The 24,979-nt window shown below is 54.5% G+C and overlaps 2 protein-coding genes across 2 annotated transcripts; both read right to left on the bottom strand.

Moving 5' to 3' along the window:
• Positions 1-5,507: 5,507 nt before the first annotated feature.
• Positions 5,508-18,405, bottom strand: TRARG1 (trafficking regulator of GLUT4 (SLC2A4) 1). The gene is made up of 3 exons (XM_050321819.1): positions 17,920-18,405; positions 11,510-11,642; positions 5,508-10,945 (listed from the first exon to the last, which is right to left on the bottom strand). The coding sequence occupies exons 1-3, from the start codon at positions 18,325-18,327 to the stop codon at positions 10,938-10,940; spliced, it is 549 nt and encodes a 182-aa protein (XP_050177776.1). The 5' UTR covers positions 18,328-18,405; the 3' UTR covers positions 5,508-10,937.
• A 2,270-nt stretch (positions 18,406-20,675) lies between these two features.
• Positions 20,676-21,504, bottom strand: BHLHA9 (basic helix-loop-helix family member a9). Its single transcript, XM_050322118.1, has one exon. The coding sequence runs from the start codon at positions 21,420-21,422 to the stop codon at positions 20,676-20,678; it is 747 nt and encodes a 248-aa protein (XP_050178075.1). The 5' UTR covers positions 21,423-21,504.
• Between the last annotated feature and the right edge of the window lie 3,475 nt (positions 21,505-24,979).

Below are 24,979 nucleotides of genomic sequence, written 5' to 3'. Positions count from 1 at the left end.
TCAGGGGAGGCTGGATTGACCTTGGGACTTCCTCAGCCTGTCTCCTGGGTGCAGGAGAACATCCAAGAGCAGAAGGGCGGATAGGTGGATATCTGCCTGCCGTGCTTTAAATGGAGTTCCCTCTAGGTCAGGCGTGTATCACCAGTGCTAAATTTACTCCAAAATATTACTGAGGTGGGGAGCTTTGTGAGTCAGGTCTATAAAAGCATGCACTGCTTATGTAAAGAAACACAGCTTGGAAAGAGGCAGGAGGGTGGAGGGGCTTGGGCTGCAGTGAGACCATTCCTGGTGTTTCTCCGCCTTCTCAACATAAATAGGCCTTTGTATTCATGTAGTGACTGTGCCTTCAGGTTGTGTGTGTTCCTTACAGCAGGACTGAGGGATCTGCTGGCCAGCTCTGCTTCTGTTTCCAAACATCTCAGGAAATGTAGATAATTATTCAAGCCCACGCTCTGGCTTAGATGAAATTGTTTTAAGATAAAAAACAAACACTGGGGGACGACCAATTCTTGATGCTTCAGGGTTGCTTCAGGTGGAGTTGTGCTGCAGTGCCTCTGGGAGGGGAAAGGAGGGATGGGAGAGATGTTACTTGGGGGGATTTTGGTATTTGGATCTCTTTCATTCATTCAGGTGCCCGTGTCTGTTTTGGTCTTGAACACCTGAGGTCCTGGAGTCAGCTGAGTCTGTGCCAGCAGGGCATCTCTGTGCCTTTGCCATGGCAGACAGGCTGGTGTTGGCCCCCCTGAACCACCACCAGCATCCTTGGGTCTAACCACAACCACATCCCAGGGGAGTGAGCTTCTGCTGTGCTTCCTTAGGGAAAGACATTCCTTAGCTCAGCAGCCCAATTCCTGCTGCAGCTGTGGGGCTGTCACAGCTCTTGGGAGGTGAGTGCTGGGCTCACTGTGCTCTGGGAGTTCTGGGCAGGGGAGGGAGAGCTGTTCCTCAGCTGTTCACTCGTTCTTTGGGACGCTTCAGCTTATAACCCACTCTGTGCTTTGCAATCAAGCATCAAGGTAAAAATAGAGCATTGCTTTAAGGATCTGTTGATAAGCAGCTCTTATCAACATTTCTTTTGTTTTATTGCTGCTTGCTGTGTACCTGTGTACCTCTGCAGCCCAGTAACAAAAAACAGTGCAGGGCATGAGGTGCTGGCTTGTTTTTCTGCCCATCTGGAATTGGCAGAGTGATCTGTTTGCATTAAACCTTGCTGGGAAGGAGGACAAAACACAGGTTTTATTAAATTGTACCTGAGACCAAATAACTGGAATAAAACGCTTTGGAATCCGCAGCCTGTAATGAAACATTTCCAAGCGGCAGCGAGGTGCAGTGAGCTCAGCAGAAGGAGGCATTTTGCTGGGAAGTCTTTGCTTTGTTTCACGCTGTGTGCTATTAAAGCAAACAACTTTGCAAGCTTCAGGAGCGTTCTGCAGCTCCTGACCAAGAATAGCAGCCTCACATCACAGCTAAGCTGGAAACAATGAGGGCCCAGCAGTTGTGGGTTGGTTGGGTTTTTTTAGCGTGTAAACTCGGTAGCTCAGCTCATGGAGAAATCCCCGTTTCTCTATTTTAGGTATTCTGGGAGGTTTCATCTTCGGAAGGATCCAGCAGTAACCACACTAAAGGAAAGGTCCTTGTTTAGAGCAGTGCCCTGTGCTGCTGATGCAATTCCCAGGCTCTCCTCCATTATGTAAATCCTAAATCCTCACCACCTAACCCAAACTTCTGCAAAGTCTGTCAAATATGTCTTGTCTGATTAAAAAAGGTGAGTCTGAGATGTGATAGGAACATCTACCGAGTAAGATCATGAGGAATCCCCATCCCTGGCAGTGTTCAAAAAGTGTGTGGCACTTGGGGGCATGGTTAGTGGTGAACGTGGCAGTGCTGGGTTGGACTGGATGACCTTAGAGGTGTTTTCCTGCTCCAGTGATTCTGTGATCAGCCTCTCTCCTGATTCCATGTCCCTCTGTGTGGATGCAGGAGCTGTGGCTGCGTCACAGGGGAGCAGTGACAGCTTTGAACTGGAGGCAGCAAGCAGAGTCTTCATCTGTAAGGGGGCGGGATCTGCTTGATCTGGGTAGGAAAACAGGTAAGACAGAGTTTTTTGGCACCCTCACAAAGTCTAATTCATTTTTTCTCTGCTTTTTTACTGGAGTCTACCAGGAGTGTGTTTGGGGAACCACATATCTAAATTTCATCTTTTTTTTTTTTTTTAATCTCTGCAGCTAAGAAGCTGTTCTGTGAGCAGGGGTGGGGGAAGTTTGGGGTGCAGTCCATTCTTTTTTGGCCTGGTGTTGGTGAATCCTGCACATCTCTGCAGACAGGATGTTTGTGTGCACCTCTGCAGCCCTGAGCTCTCCCACTGCCACTGCACCGTGCTGCTGCCCCAGGGCTCTGACTCCAGCACTTCCCAAATGATTTCCCAAGAGGCTGTGCATGGCTTTGAGCGAGCCCAAGGAATCCTGAGCTGCTCTCTCTCAACAGCAGCCGGTGTTGGGAGTGAGGGAGAAAATGGAAATGTTTTCCCTGTGCTTTTAGTTCACAGCTCCTGACTGGAGCAAAGTCATGGAAACCAGTTAAAGAACTGGTGGCCAACTTTTTGCCCTTTGCTTGAACCCCAAACTCATGCAAATTCATTAGTGAAGACAAACACTGAGAGGTAAAGGGAGAGCCTATAATGTTGAGCAGAGAACGTATGCAACATGGAAATTGGATGTAAACCTCTTGCTGTTCCTCTGCAAATCTATTATACATGAGCCCATCAGAGCAGGGTATTAATAAAACAGGAGCTGAAGCACTTGGCTCTGCCTCCTCTTTAGCGAAACATCAGAGCCCAGCCTGCCTTTGAAGTCTGGAAGTTGCATCTGCCCGGCTGCGGCGGTGACATGGTCAGGATGCTCCGAGGGGAATCTCGCCACTGAAGGGGAATCTCTCCATGGTGGGGGAGGTTTATGTGAGTCAAATCCTCCTCCTCCACCACAAAACCATTGCTTTTTTTTTCTGCTCAGTCTCCTCGCCTGCTGAATTCTTTAAGCAGTGCACAAAGAAGGCTGAAGATGGTTTAAAGCAGCCTCAGACATCACTGTGGTGCTGGGATGTAAATGGCTCTTGTTCCTCGAAAGCTTTCCCCACTGAGACCCCTCCATCCCAGTCTTTTGTTATGCACAGGTACCACCCACCCCAACCACAACCCCCTTTGCTTTGCTGGATAGTGGGAAGGAAATTACACCTGACTTCCTAAACATCTGTATTTTGTTTATTCATCAGGACAAATAAATGTGGCTCTTTGGACCTGCCCTGTAATCCCAGTTGTGTTGCCAAAGCCCTTGTGCAGGCAGTGATGCCTCTTGCCCTGCTGGGTGAGCAGAGGCAGTGGGGAGATGCTGCAGTTGAGTAACACGAGCTCTGTGCATAGTCCAGCCTTGGTGTAAAACAGGAGTAGCTGTAGTGTGGTGTAAATTTGGACCTGCATGGCTGTGAGTAATTAATCTTAGCTGATGGCTCTTAGAGGTTTAGCAGCTGCTATCTGAGCCCTGGGGTGGGAAACTAAACATCAAGAGCACTGATTTAGGTGGTGTTACAGGGGAGGGTGCTCAGGGGTAAGACCCAGCAGACCTAATTAGACTTGTGGTTTTCGAAGCAACGGGGAATGGACACACCAAAGAAATAGTCTTAATTTGTTAAAAATGCCCTAGTGAGCTGCAGAGCTGGGGAGGGGGGTGATGTAGTGTAGGAGAAGGGCTGTGGGATAAACAGGAAGGCTGAGCAAGTTGCTGGTGTGTTGGAGGCTGTGGAGCAGCTCTGTCTCACTGTTTGCTTGGGCAGTGATGTAGCAGGGCTGCCTGATCCATAGGAAACCTTTGGGACAGATCCAACGTTGAGCCTGGCTTATAGGGGCTGAGCTTTGTGTTGTGGACAGCAGCTGATCTAGAAGGACTAATTACTGTTCCTTTGCTCAGCTTCTGAGCTGGATGTGAGGGTAACAGATCTGGTTTTTGTGAGTTCACGAACATTTAATCTCCATCCTCTCCGGCTTTGAGTACCTGCAGGTTTTTCCTATTTATTAATTTTTCAATGCCCCAAAAGCCCCCTACAGTTTGCATCCTTAAGAAGGGCAACGAGGTGTTTGTCAGAGTGCAGATGACAGGCCAGAGCTTGACTGTGTCACATCAGAGGGGTTTGGACCACAGAGGTTGGTCTGTTTGCTCTCTGCCTCACCAACACGGCTGGAACCACTTCTTAAACGTGGGCACAGCAAGTCCCACAACTGGCTCTGTTCCCCTCCAGTGCTTGCTGATGGGCTCTGTCAGGGCCCCCCTGGGTGTTGGTGGCTCAGTGCTGGGAAGGGACCTGCCCCTGCCATGGAGGAAATTCCATGGGCAGGATGTGCTCCGGGCAGGGCCATTAAATCCGGTTGTTGCTGAATCACTCTGCGCCTGCCAACCTCACACAGGGTTTACATCTATCGTTCTCCATCACGGACAGGGATGAAAGTGGAAGTGCTGTGCCTGATATCAGGGGCCACAAAGCTTCACTTTTGATCCCTGCTGATGCTGGTGGCACCTGCCTTCCCATGTGTGTCCTGCTTCTCCGGGAGAGCGAGGGAATTGTCCTCGGGAAGCTGTGAGACTGTGTTACCTCCTACCCTGTGCTGAAGCCTGGACAGCTTGAGTGTTTGCTGCAGAGAGCTGTGCAGGACAGCTAATTCACTGCAGACTTGGCAAGTCTTTTCTCTCCAGGCTGGGCTGGGTTGGGAGCTGTGTTGCCATTCATTCCTGGAGGATCCCAGAGCTGCACAGCGAGGGGAGAGTGCTGGGATTCAGCTGAATGAAGGGGTTGTGTCCCTCAGCTTCAACAAGGACCAGTAGCCTTGAGTGACCAGTGTGCTGTTACACACAGATAAACTCTGGTAGTGACCCCAGGGGGTGTGACACAGTCAACAGCCTTCCAGTCTGGTTGGAACAACTCCTGGGAAAAGACCACAGCCAGTGTTTTTGGTAATGGCTGAATTTCAAGCCTTGGCTTATCAAACTTTGCATTTAGGCTCTGTGAGAGGAGACCAAATATTGCTGTGCGCCCCTGAAATCTGTGCTTTCGCTCAGTAATTTTGGTTTTCCAGCAGATTAGGAATTTGCTCTGGGCTCTGCACCAGGCTGTTGGCCTGCAGTGGCAGGGCTGTGGTGAGAAGCAGTTCCAGGGACTGCTCCCCATCCCGTCCTTGTGCCCTGCAAGGAAGGAGGGTTGATTTCCTTCCCCTGGCTGGCAGAGACCTCCCACAGTAGCTGTGCTTCCCGAGGTGCTGCCTGTCCCTGCAGCACGAGGCGATCTCTCTGCACCTCTCTCTGCTCTGACTTGTGCTGTTTGCTTCTGCTCTTTGCCTGTACATATTATTTGCAGCCCACTGCACCCAAAACACCAACTGGTTGCTCTTGGAGTGTGAAGCAACAGTTAAATGAGTAGCTTGGATAATTTTTTTTTCTCATTTAGACAGAAGAAACCAGTTCAGCTTTGACCATGCATGTTACATTTTAATTTTTTTTTTCTCATGCCAAGAAATACAAAGAAAGTATATAAGATATACCATACCATCCTGCAGAAAAAGAAACATTTATCAGCAAAGAGAAGCACCCAGCTGCAGTTCCTGGTGTGTTCATGCTGTGTGTGGATGGTGGCTGTGGCAGTGGAGGGGTGGACCCTGCACTTCCACACCAAGGATCATGTCCTGGCACCATCTAACAAGGGCCCCTGCTCCCAGGTGGGATCAGGGTTGCCTTGGTGAATCCTTCACACGTTCACTTTCTGATGTTTCTTATCCTGGATGGGTATTTATAGGTTTGAATTTCGCTATCTACTGGTGTCAGCAAATGCTTTACAAATATTCCCACTTTGAAAAGGCTGCTTTCCCCCCCCACACCCCCTGAGCTTGTGCCCAAGCAGGGGAGTTTTTTTCAGTCCAAACCTAACTGGTTTTGCCAAAATTAAAGGATGAAAAACCATCTTAAATCTGAATTGTTTGAGCTTGACAGTGCAACCCTGGCTGTGGTTCCGTGATAAGTAACAAAGTGACAGGGCAAGGGTGAGCGGATCTGGGGGGGAGGAAAAAAAGCAGTCATGGAGCCAGCCTAGTTGGGTGCATTTCTGCAGCCTATTCCTGGGCTCAGAATGAACAGAAAGGGGGGTTTAATTTTCTATAAAAGGCAGGATCTGCTCCCCTTGTCTAGGTGGAGAAGTGTGTGCTGGGAAGGTCAGGTACCACGTGCTGGGCTCTGCAGGGAGCCAGGTCAGAGGCTCCCTGCCCTCGCTAACCCCTTCCAGAGGAGCCCAGCCATGACGTGTCATTGCCAGCAAGACCTGTCCTGGTTAAAGGAGAGACAGAGGATGGGAGGAAGGAGCCTGTGGGACTCACACATTGCTCTGGGGGTAGAAATGCTGAAGGAAAACCACGGGAAACCAGCAGAGATGGGGGGAGAGGGGTAAACTGGAACAGGGTGAAATACTGACCAGAAAAAGCAAACCCATCCTGAACATAGCAAACCTTGAACTCCTTTTGTGGCTTTCTTTCCTCCCTTTGTGCTCAGATCCCTTTGGTCTCCTCTGCAGGCACCTGCCAGCGTGTTGCTGTGACCCACTGACTTGTGCCAGACCTTTCCTGACCCTCAGTCGTGGCATCCTACGAGGAGCTGCTGCGAAGCCAGGCCGGTTCATCTGCTCGGCAGCAGCAAACTGCTGGTTCAGCCTCAGGCTTTGATCCAGCCTTGCTGCACCCAGCAAGGGCCCTTCTGTGCCCCCCACCGGAGCCCAGCTCTGCCCCAAACCCCCCAGGAAAGGAGCCCCAGGGCCACCAGTGCCAGAGAGGTGCCAGGGCCACGTGCTCTGCTCGGAGCCTCTTTCCCGAGCAGTGCAAAGTGTGTATTTATATCCCACCAGGACCTCACACTTGTCGATTGTAACTCCTACTTCAGCTTACATTTAGAGACGTTTCCCACCTTCTCCAGCCCTTCAGCGAGCTCTCCTCCCACCAGCTCAGCTTTGCTGTCAGGTAAGGCTGGATTTGCCACCACGCTGCTCGGATCTCTCACCTCTCCCTCACCGAGGGGTACAGGTTGGGCAGATCCTGAGGATTTCGTGACTGTCGGAGTTGCAAACACAGAAAACTCCACTCTGTGGTGTGTGCTTAGAGGAGGCTGCAGCAGGTGGCAAAGAGCTGGGGGATAAGTAACAGGGTTTGTTTGTGGGGATGGAGAGGGAAGGTCTTGTGACGTGGTTTTTGTGATTGCCCTCCTGTGCTAAAAGCCAAGTCAAGGAGAGGAGTGGCTGTGCCTGCATGTGCAACAAGAGATGCTTGCATTAAGATGAGCACTAAAGCAGCAAATAATCACGAGGAACGCTGTTGTTCCCTGGGTGTAGACCAAAGGAGTGACTGTGCCTGCTGGTGGCCTCAAGAGTTCTGAGCTCTGCAACCTCTTCCTTCATGAATATAAGATAATTCCACCCCAAAAGAGCCAAAGAGGCGGCTGAGCTGGGAGAAAACCGTGTGTGAAGTGGAGAAGAGCAAAGTGGCAAAACCTTTGCAAAATAGGCTGGAAAACATGTGGAGGAGCTGGTGGAGAGATGGGACTTTGCACATATCCCTGGATTCTCCAGCACTGGAAAGCCAGGTTACAAGCAGAGGAAATATTTTGTCAGGGATAACTGTAGAGGCTTTTCTCTGGATTTAAGTGCAGAATAAGAAAAAAAGCTGTCTTCAGGAGTGTTCAGGAGTGCAGTACAGTTGTATCTAATCAGAAAGAAGATTTTAGAATGAAGGGGATTTAATTGTTTCAGTTTGGTTTTTTTTTAATATGCTTAACAGCATCACTCAGCTGCCTGATGAGACAGGAGGAACAAACCCTGTCTGGGTGTGGTCAACAAATCATCACCATGGCGGTTTTGGTGAATGTTTCTGCCTTCTCCTGCATTTAGGGGAATCCTGGTACCTCCACTGCTCTGTGCTTCCCTGGCTTGGGACTTCTCCTGGCAAGGACCACTGCAGCTGCCTCACAGAGCACCTCCCTCCTTCCTAGGACTGCAGGTATCCCAGTCCATTTTGAACTGTAGTGGGGTTTAGTTTGTCCAAGTCCCTTTGGAATAATCAGATTCAAAGGAAATCTATGTTCATGCATGGTTCTATTAAGAAGGAGAAGGAAAAAGGTGGATGTTTTTGGAGCTGTTGGGTGCCTGTGACTGAGCATTTGCCATCCGCGCAATTAGAGCAGCGTAACGCGAACCCACCTCATGAGGGGTGGCAGGGATTAATCCTTTGGATGAGGGCAAGCACTTTAGATGAAAGGCTTTATATAATGATAAAAGAGCATTTGAATCCTTACTTAATAAACACTTGGTGCTCCCAAGTCCCATAACTCACTTTTCCCTGACTTGTCGGCGATTCCTGCCCAAGGAGGAGCCTCCTCAGCTCTTCCCATCAGCTGAATTCCAGCAGCTCAGTGGGTAAAGGGAGAAGATGCAGGGACAGGACAGCACTGCCTTTGTGGAGCTCCTAAAGAATAACACCTGTTTGCCATCAAGCAGCTTTTGGGTTCAAGAGTCAGAGAGGGAAACGTTTGGGAGATTCAGCGGGATTTCAACAGCCATAAGATTAAAGCTGGAACGTCCAAGGGAGGGTTTCTGAAAAGCCTGGGAGGAAAAGGTCTGGTGCCAAGGGGCACCTGGACAGAGGATGCAGGGGGGAGCTCCCACCCGGCAGCCCTCAGTGGTCCCCTGTTTGCTGAACTCACAAGAGATAAATTGGAAAAGAAAAATTGCAGATTTGGTCCCTTTCAGAAGCCAGTTGCTTGTAATAAAGTGCTGGCAAAGGGGTGGATGGGAATGGAGCCCGAGGAAGTGCTGTAGTGATGTGCTATTGCTGTGAGTCCCTGGAATCCCTTCTAGCGTAGAGAACATTGTTAACAGCGTGTCTGGGGGATTTGGCTTTCTCACCCCCTGGATTCAAATAATGTCTGGCAAAAGAAAACACTTCAAAGAGGAGCAATCAAACAGGGGACAGGAGAATTTTCACAGCTGTGCCTGTGGCTTTGCACATTAGTTACTACAGAGTAACTGCAGCGTGGATTTACAGTTCACCCCTACCCTGTGCTAACCCCCTGTGCCCATTCACAGCCCAGAGAAAAGGAGTCAGTGCCAAGCAGTTGCCGTGTTGTGAAGTTTCTTAGGGTGTGTGGTGGATTCTCCATGTAGACAAGCCCTCGGGAGCACTGAATTTGGTCGAAGGTTTGGGGTGTTTTTCAGGGTGTGAGGGAGCAGAAGTGCCCTGAAGGACCACATTTCCCAGTCAGTCCGTATTTCTGGGTCCCAGGTTGGCAGAAAGGCCGGGGAGTGCAGCTCTTGGTCGGGTATTCGTGTCAGCAAAGTTTGGATAAAAGAGACTCAGGTAATAGGGAGCCAGTGGACGTGGCCAGAAGTCATCTACAAAGCCTGACTAAAACAACAGGCAATGAAACTTTGCATAGTCTGGGTGGATGGGTAGAGGGCCAACCCCAAGGAACAACCCACAGCAGGGATATGGGGTGAGCAGGAAGGAGAAGGGGTGGGGCTGGAAGGAGGTTTCAGGGGGTGTCATGATTGTATCCCACGGGAAATGGCCAAGGGAGCTGTGTGCTGTGGAAGACATAGTGGGGCCTGTGGTACCTATAGGCAGAGTGGGAGGAGCAAAGTCTATTTTCTTGTTATGTTAAATATAAAACATTACAAAATAATACAACTTGTGGAACTGACCCTGGACAGCTCTGGGGACACCGGAGATTTCCAGCGATGCAGAAGAGCATGTGAGGGGTGCAGGGAGAGGAGCAGGGATCTAAAACTCCTCCATGCCCTTGAAAATCCCCTGGAAGGCCCTAAGCTGGAGCCCCAAAGGGTCAGGGAGGTGAGCACTGGCAGTGGCAGGGGCTGGATCACGCTGAAGCTTCTGCACGAGCATCATGATGTGACATCAGTGGATGGAATGGGCTGTCCATGCCTTGGTGCTGCTGCTACAGGTTAACCAGGCTCTTGTCTGGGTGCCGTGAGCACCTCCCTTTGGGTGCACAGAGGGAAATGTGTGGGTTCACAGGGAACACCTTATCTTTCCTTCCATGGAAAAGCCCGCCTTGGGGTCAGGGTGAGGAGGAGCCTGGGGTTCTCATGCAGCAACATCCTGCTCTGCCAGCTCTGAGATCTGCCCTAAGTGATAAAAGAGCTCGTAGGAACAGACATGGAGAACATTCCCAAAGGCATGCAAATGGTCATTGTCTCTTTTTTTTTTTTTTTCATCAAAAATACAAAAGCACCCACCACATCCTCCAGCTTTTGTGGCTGCGTTCCGTGCGGAGCAGAGCCGTGGTCCTGCTGCAGCTCTGCCCTCCCTCCTCCTCCGTGGAACAGCTCTCAGCTCCCGATGGCAGTTTGAGCTTTGTTTTGTTTTGTAGAGACAGAGAATTTGATGATTTAAAAACCAACAACCCCCAAAAAAAGTCCGGTGACTTGTGCCAAAATCCTTAGGAGGATTCCTCAGAATGTCCCGTTCTGGCCTTGAAATTTTTCTGCTAAAACAAGCTTCGTTCTTGAAACTCTCTCCTCCTCTTGTACTTTAGTTGTCTCCCCACTCCGTGAGTTTTGCTGGAGGGGAATGAGGTAGTGGATTTCCCCCTTCTCCTCTCCGCTTGGTGTCCGATGGCCTTTCCCATTCCTTCTCCCGGTGTTTTTTCTCCCATCACCTGTACAGACTCATTTCCAAGAGTGAATAGAGGCATGCGTTCCTTCCGACGGCGCTCCAGAGCAGGCTGTCTAGGGCTGCCCACCCACACTGTGACAATTGGTTTTTTTGTTGCAAGGCTGAAAGTAAAAACCCCAAAAGGAAAGTTGTCTTCCTCCTCTTCAAGGTATTTGCATGCTTGAAACGTCTTCTAGGAAACTGGAAGAGAAAGAGAGTCTTAGGGCAGCTTCCAGTGGTCACAGATGTTTTCCTTCTGCTCCTGGTTTGGGCTGTGGATGTTTCTGAGGCCCCTGTTTGCCTGAGCTGTGTTGGTCATGCTGGTTTGGCAGGTGGGTTTGGGACTGTGTTTCTGGGAAGGTTGATTTGTGACCTGAAACCCTTCTGTTTTTACCCCACTCCACTCTTCTAAACCCACCACAGCTTTTGCCAGGGCAAAACCTTTCAGCGGGGGGATCTTGCGTGGTCACCACAGCCCTTTGGACAGCACAGGGAGGGCTTTCCATGCTGGCCATTTGGACAGTGTGTGTGGTTACTACCAGGAACCCATTCTCTGAGGTGTTTTGCATGTGTGTGGGCAGCTGGTGATGGTCAAACCAGCCTGGACTGCAGGGGTTTAGTGCTCTCCCAGTTCAGTTAGGATGGGAATGGAGCTCCATCTACCCCAGGGTGGTGGATGGTGGGCAAGTGTGTCCTATCCTCTGGATTGGAGCCAGGTGAGGTTCCTGCTCTAGCTGGGCTGTGGAAAAGAGAAGGAAGTGTTACCTCTGACGCTGAGTGAAATGTAGAGCACGATGATGATGGTCCCCAGGACGATGGAGACGATGCTGAGCAGCCTGGCCATGCGTCCGAGTCGCCGGGCTCCGTCCATGTCCCCTTGCTGCCCACTGTTCCTGGACTGGGGGACACACAGAGAGGGGCTCTTGAGAATGGCAGAGTGACCCCCTGGCTGTACCTCCCCAAACTGAGAGCTCTGTGTGCAGGGGGGCTGGACCTGCCCCCCTGAGCTCTCACAGGATGGCACACGAATGCCCTCGGTGAGCCCATGGCTTTGGTGGTCTTGCTGTACCTGGACAATCCATTTGGGAAGCTGCTCTGCTTCCCTGGGTGGGAGCTGGACTGACTCAAGCCTGTCTTTTGCTGGAGTGACTAAGAAATAACCCTGGCATGGGACAGCAGGCACAGCCCAGCCCCAGCCCCTCTCTGAGTCTTTCATGGAAAACCCTGACATTTCTGACTGCAGTCCCTGGAGCAGCTCAACCCTGTGAGACGGTGCAGGGGAATTGCATCTCCCTGGGGTACCACCAACCCCCTGCAGCTTTTGTACAGACAAGCATCCTGCCTCCCTCTCCTTCTGCAAACATGTATTGAGTAGAGATGTATATTGTGAGTTTAACCATCCCTGACACACTGGACACAAAGGCAGTGACATTTCCAAAGCGGTGTGAGGCCTCTGTGCCTTTGGAGCTGGATGTGTGTGTGAGAGGAACAGGCTTTGATAAAACAAGTGGTAACCACTGGCTTTCCCCTCATGATGGGATGTGCTTTGGTGCCTCTGCATCACCCTGAATTTCTGCTTCAACACAGACGGGTTGTGTTCGCCATCCCTCTTTTTAAATGCAGTCCTCCTACAGTGAATTCCTGCTCTTGTGTGCGCTGTGGGGAGGGAGGGAATTGTCCACAGAGCTTCTCTGTTCTGCTCCTGGTTTCATTGTGATTTCCCCTGCTGCTCTATTGATTTCCTCAGGCAGCTCAGTGAGAGCTTTCCCCTGCACTGGAACGAAAAGCAGGGTTTCCCTGCCTGTGGCAGGGCTAAGGAATGGGATGGGGGAAGGCACAAGTAGGTGGCTGGAAATCATTTTGTGTGGAGCCATTAAGGGATGAAGAGAGATCCCTAAAAGCTGGAGCTAGAACAGGATTTACCTGATGCTGATGGATGCTGGAGCATGTCCAGAGAAAGGTAATGGAGCTGGGGAAGGATCTGGAGCACAAGTCTGATGAGGAGCAACTGAGGGAGCTGGGGGTGCTCAGGGGGGACCTTCTTGCTCTCTACAACCCCCTGAAAGGAGGGTGGATCCAGGTGGGAGTGAGTTTCTTCTCCCAAGTAACAAGTGATGGGACAAGAGGAAATGGCCTCAAGTTGTACCAGGGGAGGTTTAGGTTGGATATTAAGAAAAATTACTTCACTGAAAGGGTGGTCAGGCTGCCCAGGGAAGTGGTAGAGTCACCACCCTTAGAAGTGTTCGAAAGATGTGTAGATGTGGCAGCTGGGGACATGGTTTAGTGGTAACATGGAAGTGTTAATGGTTGGACTTGATGATCCTAAGAGCTTTTCCAGCCTAAATGATTCCATGATGTTGGTGGGCACCAGCATTTTTTTGGTGGGCTTTCAGTGGGCTAAATTGCCATGGTCCTTGCCTTCAAGCACAAGTGGCCACTCAGGGGGATGGAAAAGACAATTTGGAGGTTCCCTTTGAAATTTTGCTTTTCGCTGCTCACTCAGGGATGGCCACCCATGAGCTTGGCTGAGATCCAGACCCTGGGAGCATCTCTGGGGGGGGTTAGTGAAGCTTCCCCTGGGTCTGCCCAGCAGTGCTGCTGGGGCTGGGTGGGTTGAGCAGGATTTGGGGGTCACACCCAGAGGGGAAAGATGTGAGATTGGATGAGCAAAACCTTGCCTGGTCCCTGACAGGGCAGCAAGGGTGATGCTGTGTCCTGAGCCCGCTGATCTCACAGCCCTGGGCTCAGCAGCAGTGCTGACCTGCTGGGCTAGAGAAGCCTCCACCCTCACCAACCACACAGTGGAGGAGTTGGGCAAAACTCCCCTCCACTTCACTGGGAACAGGGTATTTTAGATACTTCAACTACCTTGAGCAGTTACTCTTTATTTAGAGATGCTTTTAAGTGTTTAACATTTTAATATGTGTTAAAAGTGCTGTGCTGCCTTGGCTGAGCCAGGTGTAAGGAGAGGAGGGAGATCTGGGGCAGGCTGTGGGGCCAGCACCTCCCACAGCCCTGTGCCATCTGCCAGCTCCTCCCTTTGGGGCGTGCCTGCTGAAACTGGGGAAACTCTTGAGTTAAGAAAATAAATGTACGAGTTAAAAAAAAGTTAAAGGTGGAAGTGGATCAGAGCAGTCCCACTTGCCTTTCAAAAAATGTGGATCTCAGAAATAGCTGTGCTGGAAAAGGTGCCCTGACACATGTTTTTAAAATAAATTAATTAATTAAGAGTTAGGAGGCCTAGTCATGCTCCAGCACTAACCATGAAACATCACTGAGAATCTGAACAACAAATACCTGATGTTACTCCCCTATTTCCCCTTCATCCTGCTTTAATGCCACTGCCTCTTGGCAGCACTGTCACCAAAACATCCCCAGCCCAGGCAGCTGCTCCGTAGGAAAAATGCAGCTTTGGGGGTTTCCATCTACTCCTTTTACTTTGTATCACCACGTAAATAACGCAGCAGAGCCTCAAACGGGCGGGCCACTGCTCCCACTGCATCCCTGCAGTCTGCAAACCCTGCTCCTCTCCGTGCCACCCTGTGCATCACCATCCCCACCAGCAGAGCTCAGGACCTCGCTCCTCCTGGGCTCAACAGCAGGTTTGCCAGACCGGCTCTCTGAGCCATGGGATGCAGCCAAGAGCTATTTTCATGACAGAACAGGAGGTGACAAAATGAAGCCTCATGGGTTGGTGGCAAGAGATGGGGAGGATGCAGTAGCCCAGGGATCGACAGAATCCCTGCCCTGCTCACCAGAAGCTCCAGCACTGGGGATTTGTCTCTTTAGGCTCTGGTTTTTGTAACAAGTGTAATAATTTGGCAGGGTGTGGGTTAGACTGCAGTGAAATATGCAGTTTTAGCCATCTTCTAGGGAAAATATATAGGCTAACGAATTCAATTTATTTATCACTACAGCTTTCTGGAAGTGTTTATTGCTCATTTATCCTGAACAATTATAAAAAAAACCGCATCAGCATTGGCATGGGGTGTGTAGCAAGCATTTGGTACTGTACATATATTATTCATTGGTGTGGAACAGTTTGATTATAGTTCTCTAGTATCACTAATCCTGTGTTTTGCTTTCCACATAAAAACATTACCATCTTGTTTATTAATCGAGACTCGCCGAGGCAGAACATCTCAGAAAGGCTGGAGGGCGATGGGGGAGGGAGTCCCTGGGTGTGAGCCATGGGCTGGAAAATCTGAAGGACCTTGGAAGTGGGTGCTGTGCTGCAGCACCTGTGGGGCCAGGTAAGGCTGGGTGTTCCAGAAGTTATTAATCTTACCTGTTTCCCACTGCTATCTGTTCCAGTTACTGTTCAAAATGGTTTTTTTCCCCTAAGTGGCCTTGTTGCAAATGAAGGCAATTACTTTTCTGTTCTAGTCCCAGGGATGGGGAAGACAAATCATCACGTCCTCTTCCCTGCAATCTTTCCCAATTTATGAACTGGCTTTGGATGCTCTTTGCTGCCTTCCACCAATGACTCAAAATAAATCATTAATCCTCAACACTTTGTGTTTTGTTGAAGCAAACATTCCGAGAGAGGTGTAAGTCAACTCCAGGCTCAGATGGATGACTGTGGCATCTAAAATGAGTAAGGATAGTCTGACTTCTCCCACATCTTTTGGGAATGACAGTACTTATTTTGGACACTGAGTGCTTTGCAGAGTTGTCCTTGATGTTACTATATGGTGGTTCTGGCTGGGTTTTTTCACTTCCCTTCATTTGTTCAGAGTTTTGTGTATTGTGACCTCTCTGCTCCTTCCCCCGATGTGGCTGCACTTTGGTGGGAAGGGAAGGGATTCACAGCAGCAATGCAGTGTGTGTGTGGTACCCAGCTCTGCCCTTCACTCCTCTGGGGTGGGTCCCATGGGGCTGCACTGTCCTTGTGTCCACCAGTCCCACTGTCTGGCCTGGGGAATGACCTGAACCCCTCAGTGCAGCCAGATCCTCACTTGGCCAAGAAAACGCATCCAAGGATCAGTGGAGGAGCCTCCAGGTAACTTGTTTCCACAAGACCAGCATTAGCAGGAGCAGGCTGGAGGCTAAAGCAAGGGTTTTGTTTTTTTTTCCACCTCTGGCCATAGGCCCTGCTGGGATCTGAGAGCAGCTTTTGGAAAATGATTTATGAGACACTAAACTCAGAGGCACTCATTTGCTTTCCTCTCTGGATGCTTATTACCCAGAAAAAAAAGCTTTCATGTGCAAAAGCATTGACTTAAGAAAGAAAAGCACAATTGCAGAGCTAAAGGAATGTCAGCACATTGTGGAAAGGTCCTCCTGTTCCCCCAGATGACAGGAATCACAAAAACCTGGTTCCTGCTCGGATTTGTGCATGATCAGGCACTCACTGGGTTTTACTCTGTGAGAAAACCTAAGGCTGTGGGAACCTTGGGGGTCACTGGGAGCTAAATTCCTCCCTGCTGTAAGCAGGTAAAACAGCAGCCAATGCCCTGAGAGCTGTTCCTGCTGGCAGAAAGACCCAGACAGATGTTTCCTGGTTCCCCAGGGCCAGCACAGAGGAAGGATCACTCCTCATCCTGCTCTGCTGGTGCTGTGGGGAGGTCCCTGGCTGTCAGGTGGGGGTGTGTGGAGGGGGTGATGGTGTAGGCAGGGCCAGGACTAGAAAGGGCAGTTATAAATTAAGTGAACTGTGTGTACTATATACCTTGTCCTGGAGAACAAGCTCATCTGAGTGCACCTTTGGGGTTGGGCTTCCCCTTCCCCAGCTCTGGGTGAGCTCTGGTCAGTGTGACCAAGGGCCTTGGAAGCAGAGGGCAGCCAAATAGTCTTGTTGCCTTGTTGGTCCTGCCTCCCTCTGGCTGTGACACAGTCACTCCACCCAGTCCCTCACTGCCTGGCAGGATTAACTGACTCCTGCTCCTTTTTCACTGCCTACTCTTCTACTCCATGGGGCTCATGTGGCCCAAGGCACATCCCCACCGCCCGGGAGGCTCTAATGCCTGCGAGGGAGAGTGTGAGAATCTATTTTGCATGAAGGCTAATGTGGCTGGAAAATCCCCGTGAGAGACCTTGTTTATTACCATGGATATGCAATACCCAGCTGCTTTCCCTCTCGTTGCAGTGCAAAGCCAAACAAGGCTGGCTGCCTTCCCTGTATGCTGCCTAAACAGGCTCTGCCACACAACTGTACTACGCAGATGACAGCTGGCACTGGCAGAAACGATGATTCCTCCTCAAAATGGAAATTGGTCTCTCTAGAGGGCTTTCTGTGGCAACTGCCAGCCTCTGCCTCCAAGTTGTCGTTGGTTTTTGGGGAAGTGCTGGCTGCAGGTGCCCCTCGGTGTATTTCTGTGTGGTAAGCAGGTAGCTGAGATGATTTTCAAAGAAAAGATTTGCCTTTGTTGCAAATCAAAGGCACAAAAGGTGCTAGGGAGGGGGGGCTGTACAAGAGAGCAGCATCTGATGGGCAAGGGGGTGGCCATGCCTTGTAGGGCTGTGCTGACTGAGCCACCTGTACCCGAGATGGGTGGGAGGCTGGCTGGCTTCATTCTCCCCTGCTCGGCTGTTGGTGGATTTGCTGAGGTTTGGGGGATGTTTAATGGAGAAAATTGCTTTTCCAGGGCAACTGAAAGAGCTGCAGGTGCACCTGACCCTTTGAAGTGCCTGAGGGACAGGAACCAGCCTCCAGCCAGGGTCTCCCCCGTGCTGCAGGGCTGGGCTAGGAGGGGCGGAGGGAGATCCCTTGTCATTGCTTCGCCTCGCAGCTCCTTCCCGGGAAAGCCCGGCGAGTCGTTCTGGACCGCTGCCTGGCGGCAGGGATCGGGCTTCCCGGAGCTACCGGGCTTCCCGGAGCCCTGCCCTGGGATCCCCCACCCATCTCCATCCCGCCGCCTCCCCGCATCTCCATCTCCATCCCACCGCCTGCCTTTCCACATCCATCCCGCCGCCTCCCCGCGCGCTGCCCCGGGCTCGGCGCCGCTCCCCGCCCGCCTCCTCCCGCCTCCGTTCCCCGGACCCGCACCGGAGCGCCCTGCGGGAGCCGAGCGGCGGCACAGCCCGGCCGAGCCCCCGAGCGCTGCGGGAGCGGTGCGGGCGATCCCGGTCCCGGCGGTGCAGCACCGCGGACAGCTCCGGGGCGGCCGTCGGGGACGGCGGGGAAACCGGTGGGGAACGGGCGGGTCCGCGAGCCCGGCGGGTCCCGCACTCACCATGATGGAGAAGACGAGGCCCACGATGTTGAGGGGCCAGACGGGGCAGAAGCAGGAGAAGATGGCGAGCACCAGGTAGTCCCGCGGGCGGCCCTGCTCCGGGGCCGCCGTGCTGGTGGCCGTGGAAGAGGCTCTGCCCAGGCTCAGCCGGGACGGCGAGAGCGGCGGCGCCTCCAGGTGCCCGACCGACACCGACTTGTAGCCGAGCCCGTGCCCGTTGCGCTCCGTCTCGCCGGGCAAGGCTGCCGTGAAGGATTTGGAGCCGCGGAGGCCCTTCTCCTCCCGGCCCTCCGTCGCCGACAGCAGCTTCTCGGTCTCCTGGAAGCGGGTGGGCAGCACCGTGCCCGAGCCCGAGCCGGAGCCCGAGCCCACGCCCGCGCCCCCGGGCGCGGAGCCGGTGCTGGCCATGGCCCGGCGGAGCGGGCTCCGGCAGCGCCCCGCCGCCGCCGCTCTGCGCTCGGGGCCCGCCGCCCCCCGGGAGGCCGAGCCGGAGGAGGGGCCAGCCCGGCTCAGCCCCCGGGGCAGGATCGGGGCCGCGGACCGCCCCCGGGGTGTCCCCGTGCCCCCCGCTCCTCACCCCCGGGCCGCGCTCGGCCTCCGCCCGTCCCGCTGCGGGCGGCACCGCGGCCCCCCCCGGGATGCTGGCGGGGATGCGGCGGGGCGGAGCGGAGCGGTGGGAGAGCAGGGTGTCCCCGCCGCCTCCAACCCGCCCAGCCCCGGGCTCTGTCCCGCCCCACCGACCCCCAGCTCTTCCCGGGGGCTCCCACGGGCTCCGCTCCGCTGCAGCGGTACGTGAGAGCACAGCCCCGGCTGGGCTCCGCCTGTGCCGGCGGGGTCGGGGCCGCCTCCAGCCTCGGCGGCGCGCGGGGATGCCGAGGGTGGGTCCGTGCTGGGTACACACAGCCCTGCTGCCCCTGCCTCCCTCCTGGCTGAAAGCCCTTCCCCAGGCAGGTGGGGGGCGTGCGGCACGGAGCAGACCCGCACAATGCCCCTCATCGCTGCAGAGCTGGGCTGGGGCTGCCCTGGCTGTGCAGGGCTGCACGGACGGTGGCAGTGAGTGCCATCTACGGGGCACACCCAGCACCTTCTGCCTCACTGAGAGGTGCCCAAAGAGCCTGGTGCCAGCCGGGACCTGCTGCCCAGCCCTGCCCAGAGCCTTATTCCATCTTGCAGCCTCCAGGTAGAATTAGGACTTGTGTTTCGTAAATGTGAACCTGAGAGCAGTGGGGTGACCCTGCTCTGGAGGGTCTTGTGGGGTTATTCATTCCCCTCACTCCTGCCTCTGTGACCAGCTGTTTCCATCTCTCCCTTTGGCTGGTCACCGAAGCTGGTGGGGAAAAACATGGAGATGCAAATCTGTGAGGAGGGAGGGGTTCCTGTCTGAGTTAGGGTGTCGCTTAAACCTTCCTTGAATGCTGGTGTTGCTGGGCTCTCACTCCCTGGGTGATGGCTGCTGACAGGGCAGGGCCATGTGCTGCTCCAGGGAGAGCAGGGAGAGCACCCAGAGCAGGGATGCTGTTGGGAGAAGCAGGATTCCTTCCATGGACAGGGCTGCAGGCCTTCTTCTGGCAAAGGGAACACCTGTCAGGGGCTGAAGCCAAGATGCCTCACACCATCAGCACTTTAAAGAGGTTCCTTTGCTGAGCAAAGAGCTCTCTCTCCTGGCTGCTGACAGCTTTCCTCTGCTCCCAGCCCAGCTCCCTTGTCCCACTGGAGATTAAGGAAGGAGGAGGAGACCCTGGGGAGGGCCTGGCAAACAACAGCAGAGGGTTGAGATGATTGTTCCAGCATGTGCCCCTCGGCAGGGAAAGAGCTCAGACTGCCCTTGGCATGTTGGCAGCCATGCTGGGAGCACTGGGGTGGGAGCAGCAGGGCTGGGGGAGCTCTGTGGGGCTCAGCACCGCAGGAATCACATGGTGCAATTGGCCCAATCTAAAAATCTGCTGCCTGTGGTGAGTGTGGCTGTAAATCCCTGCCTGATTTCTGCATCAATTCCAGTTTGCTGAGCCTCAGGCAGAAGGGAGCCCTCCCAGCCAGTCCAAGCTCTCTAAGCCAGAGGGAAGGGACAAAAGCAACCTTTCCAGTAAAATTCCCCCTTCCTCCCTGCCATGGGGGCTGGCCAGAAATGTCCTATGGGCCTGTCCCACCAGAGCCACTTTGCTGTGATCAGGAGGAAACTGCAATCGGATGGGTGGGTTTTATGAAAGCCGACATCTGTCTCCCCTCCCGGCCTCGCAAATCTGCCAGGCACAAACGTCTGTACCAATGAGCTTAGCATCAAAAGTCCCAGGGCACTAACCTTTCCCTGCTCCTGCTCCCCTCCTTCACCGATGGGAGCCAGAGTGACCAGCCAGCCAGGGGCTTTAGCGTGATCCCCACGGCCCATCTGTCCATCCCACACATATTAACAGCCAGGGCTCTGGTGCTGGGTTTGTAATTCGTATTTTCTCACAGAGCAAGCGAGAGAGAATAAATAACAGTGGCAATCAGCAACAGTGAGAACTCGCAACAAGAAACGGAGAGATGGCACTTGCAGAGGACTTCCCACATTCCACAGTTTTCCCGCAGAACAGAGGCCCAGGCAGCGCTGGGGTCCAGTACAGCTCGTTGGGGGCTCCCAGCTCTCACCAGCACTTCAGCCAAGCTCCACATCCTGCAGCGCTTCTCTCTCATCCAACACTCCCTTCCCGCTCCCCCCACTTGTCCCATGGATCCATTACCTTCCTGGCACCATCTGGCCACCTCAGCCCTGCAGGTCAGCGGATGGGGAGGCACTGCTGGTGCCCCCAGCTCTGGCAGTAGCCCAGCTGCCAGGGGACTGCCCCGGCCAGGGGGTCCTGCAGGCTGCCCGTGTATCGCTGCTGGCAGGTGCCCCGGAGCGCAGGGTGGGGGGTCCCGCTGGAGCAACAGGCAGGGCTGGGCACGGAGCCGTCCTCCTTCAGGCTCTCGAAGTGATGGAGCTGCCTCTGAGGGGAAAACTCAGCGCAGAGAGGAGACTGGGGGCAGCGTGTGCCTGCAGAACCGGGCTCCCAGGGGAGCTGGGGGCGGCTGCCCTTCACCCCTGGCTCCTGCGCAGGGACCCCAGCCCGGCCATGGCACTCGGAATGGGCGCAGGGCCAGCGGCACGCGGGGCTGTGCAGGGACAGGGACAGCGCCGTGATCCTGTTGATGGCTCGCCGGAGGGTGGCGATTTTAGAAAGCCTTTTGCCACCGAGGTCATGCTTGAGGGCCAGGCGCAGGGCGTTGAAGGCTTGGTTGTAGTCCAGAATCCTCTTACGCTCTCTGACGTTGGCAGCCATCCTCCTGGCCTTGGAGCGCACCGGCCTGCTCCTCTTCCTCACCTTCATCCCTTCAGTGTCCCCCAGGCAGGCGGCTGCTTCCCTGCCCTGGGGGACCCACAGACTCTGCCCACAGCATGCCTGGGGTGTGCCCCCCGCTTCCAGCTCCTCCTCCGAGCTGTTGGGCTCTGGCTCTGTGCCTTTCCCCACGGCGACTCCGGACATGGCAGCGGCGAGGGGGAGCGGGAGAGGTGCTGCTGTGATCCTGCCTCCTGCGAGGCGTGGGAGACACTCCCCCAGGGACACACGGCCGCCTCTAAAAACCCCACCACGGGGCTCGTCACGTGGCTCCCCCGACCCTCCTCACCTGCCGCAGGTGCGGCTTTGCAGAGTCACAAGGCGAGTCCTGCCCGGTTCCTGCCCCTGGGGATGCTCCTGAGCATGTGGTGCCAGGCTGGAGCATGGGGCATCAGCGCCAGGGTGCCCAGAGCCTGCAGTGGGATGCTCACAGGCCCCAGGGGAAAAGCACCTCCTCCAAGCACGTGTTGCAGCGATTGCTTTACTCTCTGCTAAGAATTTGGGCCCTGCAGGAGTTCCCCTGTGCTGCTCTGCTCTCTCCACTGCTGGGTGGGCTGGTGGCTCAGCCTGGGCCAGGTCGTCCCTGGTTTTATGTGCTGCTGTGATGCAGAGCCCCAGGGGGCATCCTCACCCTGGCTCTTCTTTCCCCTCAGCTCATGGGCGCTGCAGCCTCTCTGTTATTTCCCAGCCAAGAGAAACCCAGGCACGGAATGACGACACTGCTGAGAGAAGAGCAAGTCTTGTGGCTGAGTGCAGGAGAAGGCACAGTTACTCCTGCCCCAGGATTGGGGCTGGAGGCTCCACACAACTACACTCCAGTGTGCTGGGAGCATCCCTGGGCACTGAGGTGGGTGGGTGCCTGGGAAGGAGCAGCCCCCGGGAGTTGGGGTCGGAACAGGAATGTACAGGGCTTGGCACGCCTCTGCCCTGCGGAGCAGGAAGCAGGAATGTGGCAGGGGGGACTGGGGCAGGTGATAAAAGAGCTAAAGTGCTACCTGCCTCCAGAGCCTTCCTGTCCCTTCGCAGCAGAGCAGGAGCCTGGGGGCAGAGCTGTCTGGGCTGACAGGCCTGCCCGGCACTTACCTGGGGAAAACGATGCTGAAAGCAGCTCCTTGTTTCCTGAATCCACAAGCTGGTGGGATGAGGGACTTCCCAGGTGCAGCAGGTCCGGAGGCCATGGGCAGGGCCAGGTCCCCAACCTCAGAGCAGTGAGGGACAGCCACGTGTGTTTGCCCATCATCTCGTTAGCAAGCAGTCACTAAATGCCTTCCTATGCGACAGGTAATGCTTTGAAAAACAGCCCAGGAGTGGGTCTGACAAATTGTTGGGGTGACTGGTACAAAAGCAGAGACCCTGGAGAATGTGCCCCCCTTGATCCATCCCTTCCTATCTGACCGTCCTGGCTCATGTTTGATCAATAGCCACAATTAGCAGGGGGTTATTTGTCTATTGCCCGTCTCCTCTCTTGGCTCTTTGAAGCCTGAGCTAATTTAGGTGCCTCTCCTCCAGGAACCCAATAAATCAGGAGCCAGGGCCTCAGGGAGAGGGGAGGCTGAGGCACCAGGACTTCAAAGGGAGGTGAAGCTTGCAAATATTTCTGAGCACTCACCTGTGCTCACTATGGCCCTCTTGTTCTCCCCAGCATCCTTCTCACCACCCAGGCTTGCCCTGCCCAGCAGTGGAGGCTCCCTGGCCACTGACTTACCTGGTGAGCTCAGCTCAGGAGCAAGGGGATCTTCAGGATGCTTAAAAATGCCAGCAGGACACGGATGTCAGACCCACTTAGAGACGTGCCTGTCTAAAACCCAGCTGAGCAGCACAGATCCTTGCCATGGGAATGTTTGTGCTGGTGTGGGAGGTCAGGAGGTGCAGTACAGAACAGGCACGGAGGAGGCTGAGCTGGGCACAAAGCCAGGCCCAGCTGGGCGATGCTTGGGCAGAGGGAGGGGCAGAAGCAGCAGCCCCAAATCCTGCCCACAGCCCCCAGGAGCTGGCTGGGGAGAGCTGCCAGGGGCTCCCAGAGTCCCAGCTCTGGGCAGCCCTGGCTGCAGGGATCCAGGCCCAGCTCTTGGAAGCGGGCAAGACCAGACTATAAATCACGGGCCATCGGATGCCACCTGTAATTAGTGCACCCCGCTGGGCCATCCCCACCTCGTCCTGGTTGCTTCCTACCTAGGTGCCCATTACAGGGTGGGAGGTCAGCAGGAACGCCCACCCAGGCCCTGCTCCCCCAGTCCCTGCTGATTTATCACCGTGTGCTGGTGAGATTTATGGGCTGAGATGGGGAGCCACAAACGTGTTATAGGGCTCTGCTGGGCCCGCCTGCCTGACAGATGATGAAAGAGCCGTAATTATCTGTCGCCACGCATAAATCAGGCCACTCATGGCACCCCCGTCCTCCTCCCCAGCCTCTAAGAAGTGGTTTGGCCCCCAGGGACACCCCACCTGTGTCTCACTGGACTGGGGCACTGCTGAGAGCTGGGCACCTCCCAGTATTGTCACAGCTCTCAGAGGTGTGTTCTGTGTGTCTTCACCCCTGACACTGCTGCTGAGCTGGGTCTTAACTCCTGCAAAGAGCCCTGGACTGGCTGCCCCTCACCTGCATCCATCCAGCACCCCCAAACCACTGCTGCTTCCAGGTGAGAGCTGCCAGGGCCATCTTTTACCTCACTGGAGGTAAAACCCTGCTGGGGTGAGGAGGCCTGGGGGGGCTGCCCAGCTCCTGGCAGTGTCCCAGCACCACCCATCTTCCTTGGGAAGGCTGCACTGGGAGTCGTGGATGCGCCAGAGCGAAGCAGGCAGGGCAGCATGAGAGCCAGGGATCGGCGTGCAGGGAGGTGCCCACCCCTGGTGACGGAGGGGAAGGAGGAGGCGGCTGTTGCGGCACAGTCTGGGCCCCGTGGGTAAATAAATAGGGCGCTTTGTTCCTGCTGGGGCACGGCCAGGTGGCACAAGGGACATGGGGCTGGTGAGTCATCCATCCACAGCCCTGACATCCTGCAGGGCACATGAGAAAGCAGGGAAAGGCAGTGCCCTGAGGCCATGCTGCCTGGAGGCTCCTGCCCCAGCCTTGGGGAGGTCCTGTCCTCCAGCACCTTGCCTGGCACAAGGGAACAGCCCTGCCCAGGGCACAGCTTAAACACAGCGTGTGTGGCAGAGTGGGCACAAAGGCTTTATGTTGGCCTTCACGGCACCACAGAATCGTTCGGTGTATCCAACTTAAACCTCCACCAACACAGGTTTAGGCCATTTCCTCTTGTCCTATTGTTACCTGTGACTAGAGACCAACCCCACCTGGCTACACCCTCCTTTCAGGGAGTTGTAGAACTCTGTTGCCCACCACAGGAGCTTGTGCCTGCCCCTCCATCTGCTGGGAGTGGTCCATCCGTCCTGAGACCAACAGGGCAGGCAGAGTTTCACTGGCCAGAGGATGAGGGTGGCCAGGAGGCTGGGCAGAGCTCCACAGTGAAGACCAGGGCACATGGCAGCTGGGGAAGGGCAGCTCGGTGGTGGCACAGTAGCCACCCCATGGCACAGTAGCCACCCCGTGCCTTCAAGGCTCCGTTGTTCCTGGCTCAGGGAGGGATCCCTCGCGGAGCGTGGGATGGATTCTGGCACCAGCTATCACGCTGTTACTGCTCTGACGCTGCCGGCACCGGGCGCTCCCTCGCCCGCATCCCCCGGCCCGCAGCTTCTCGGGGAGA

This window comes from Myiozetetes cayanensis, unplaced genomic scaffold (assembly GCF_022539395.1).
Source record: "Myiozetetes cayanensis isolate MyiCay16 unplaced genomic scaffold, myiCay2020 scf27, whole genome shotgun sequence".
NCBI classification, from domain to species: Eukaryota; Metazoa; Chordata; class Aves; order Passeriformes; family Tyrannidae; genus Myiozetetes; species Myiozetetes cayanensis.
The sequence above is the reverse complement of the archived record's forward strand: the minus strand, read 5'-3'. Positions and strand labels throughout refer to the sequence as shown.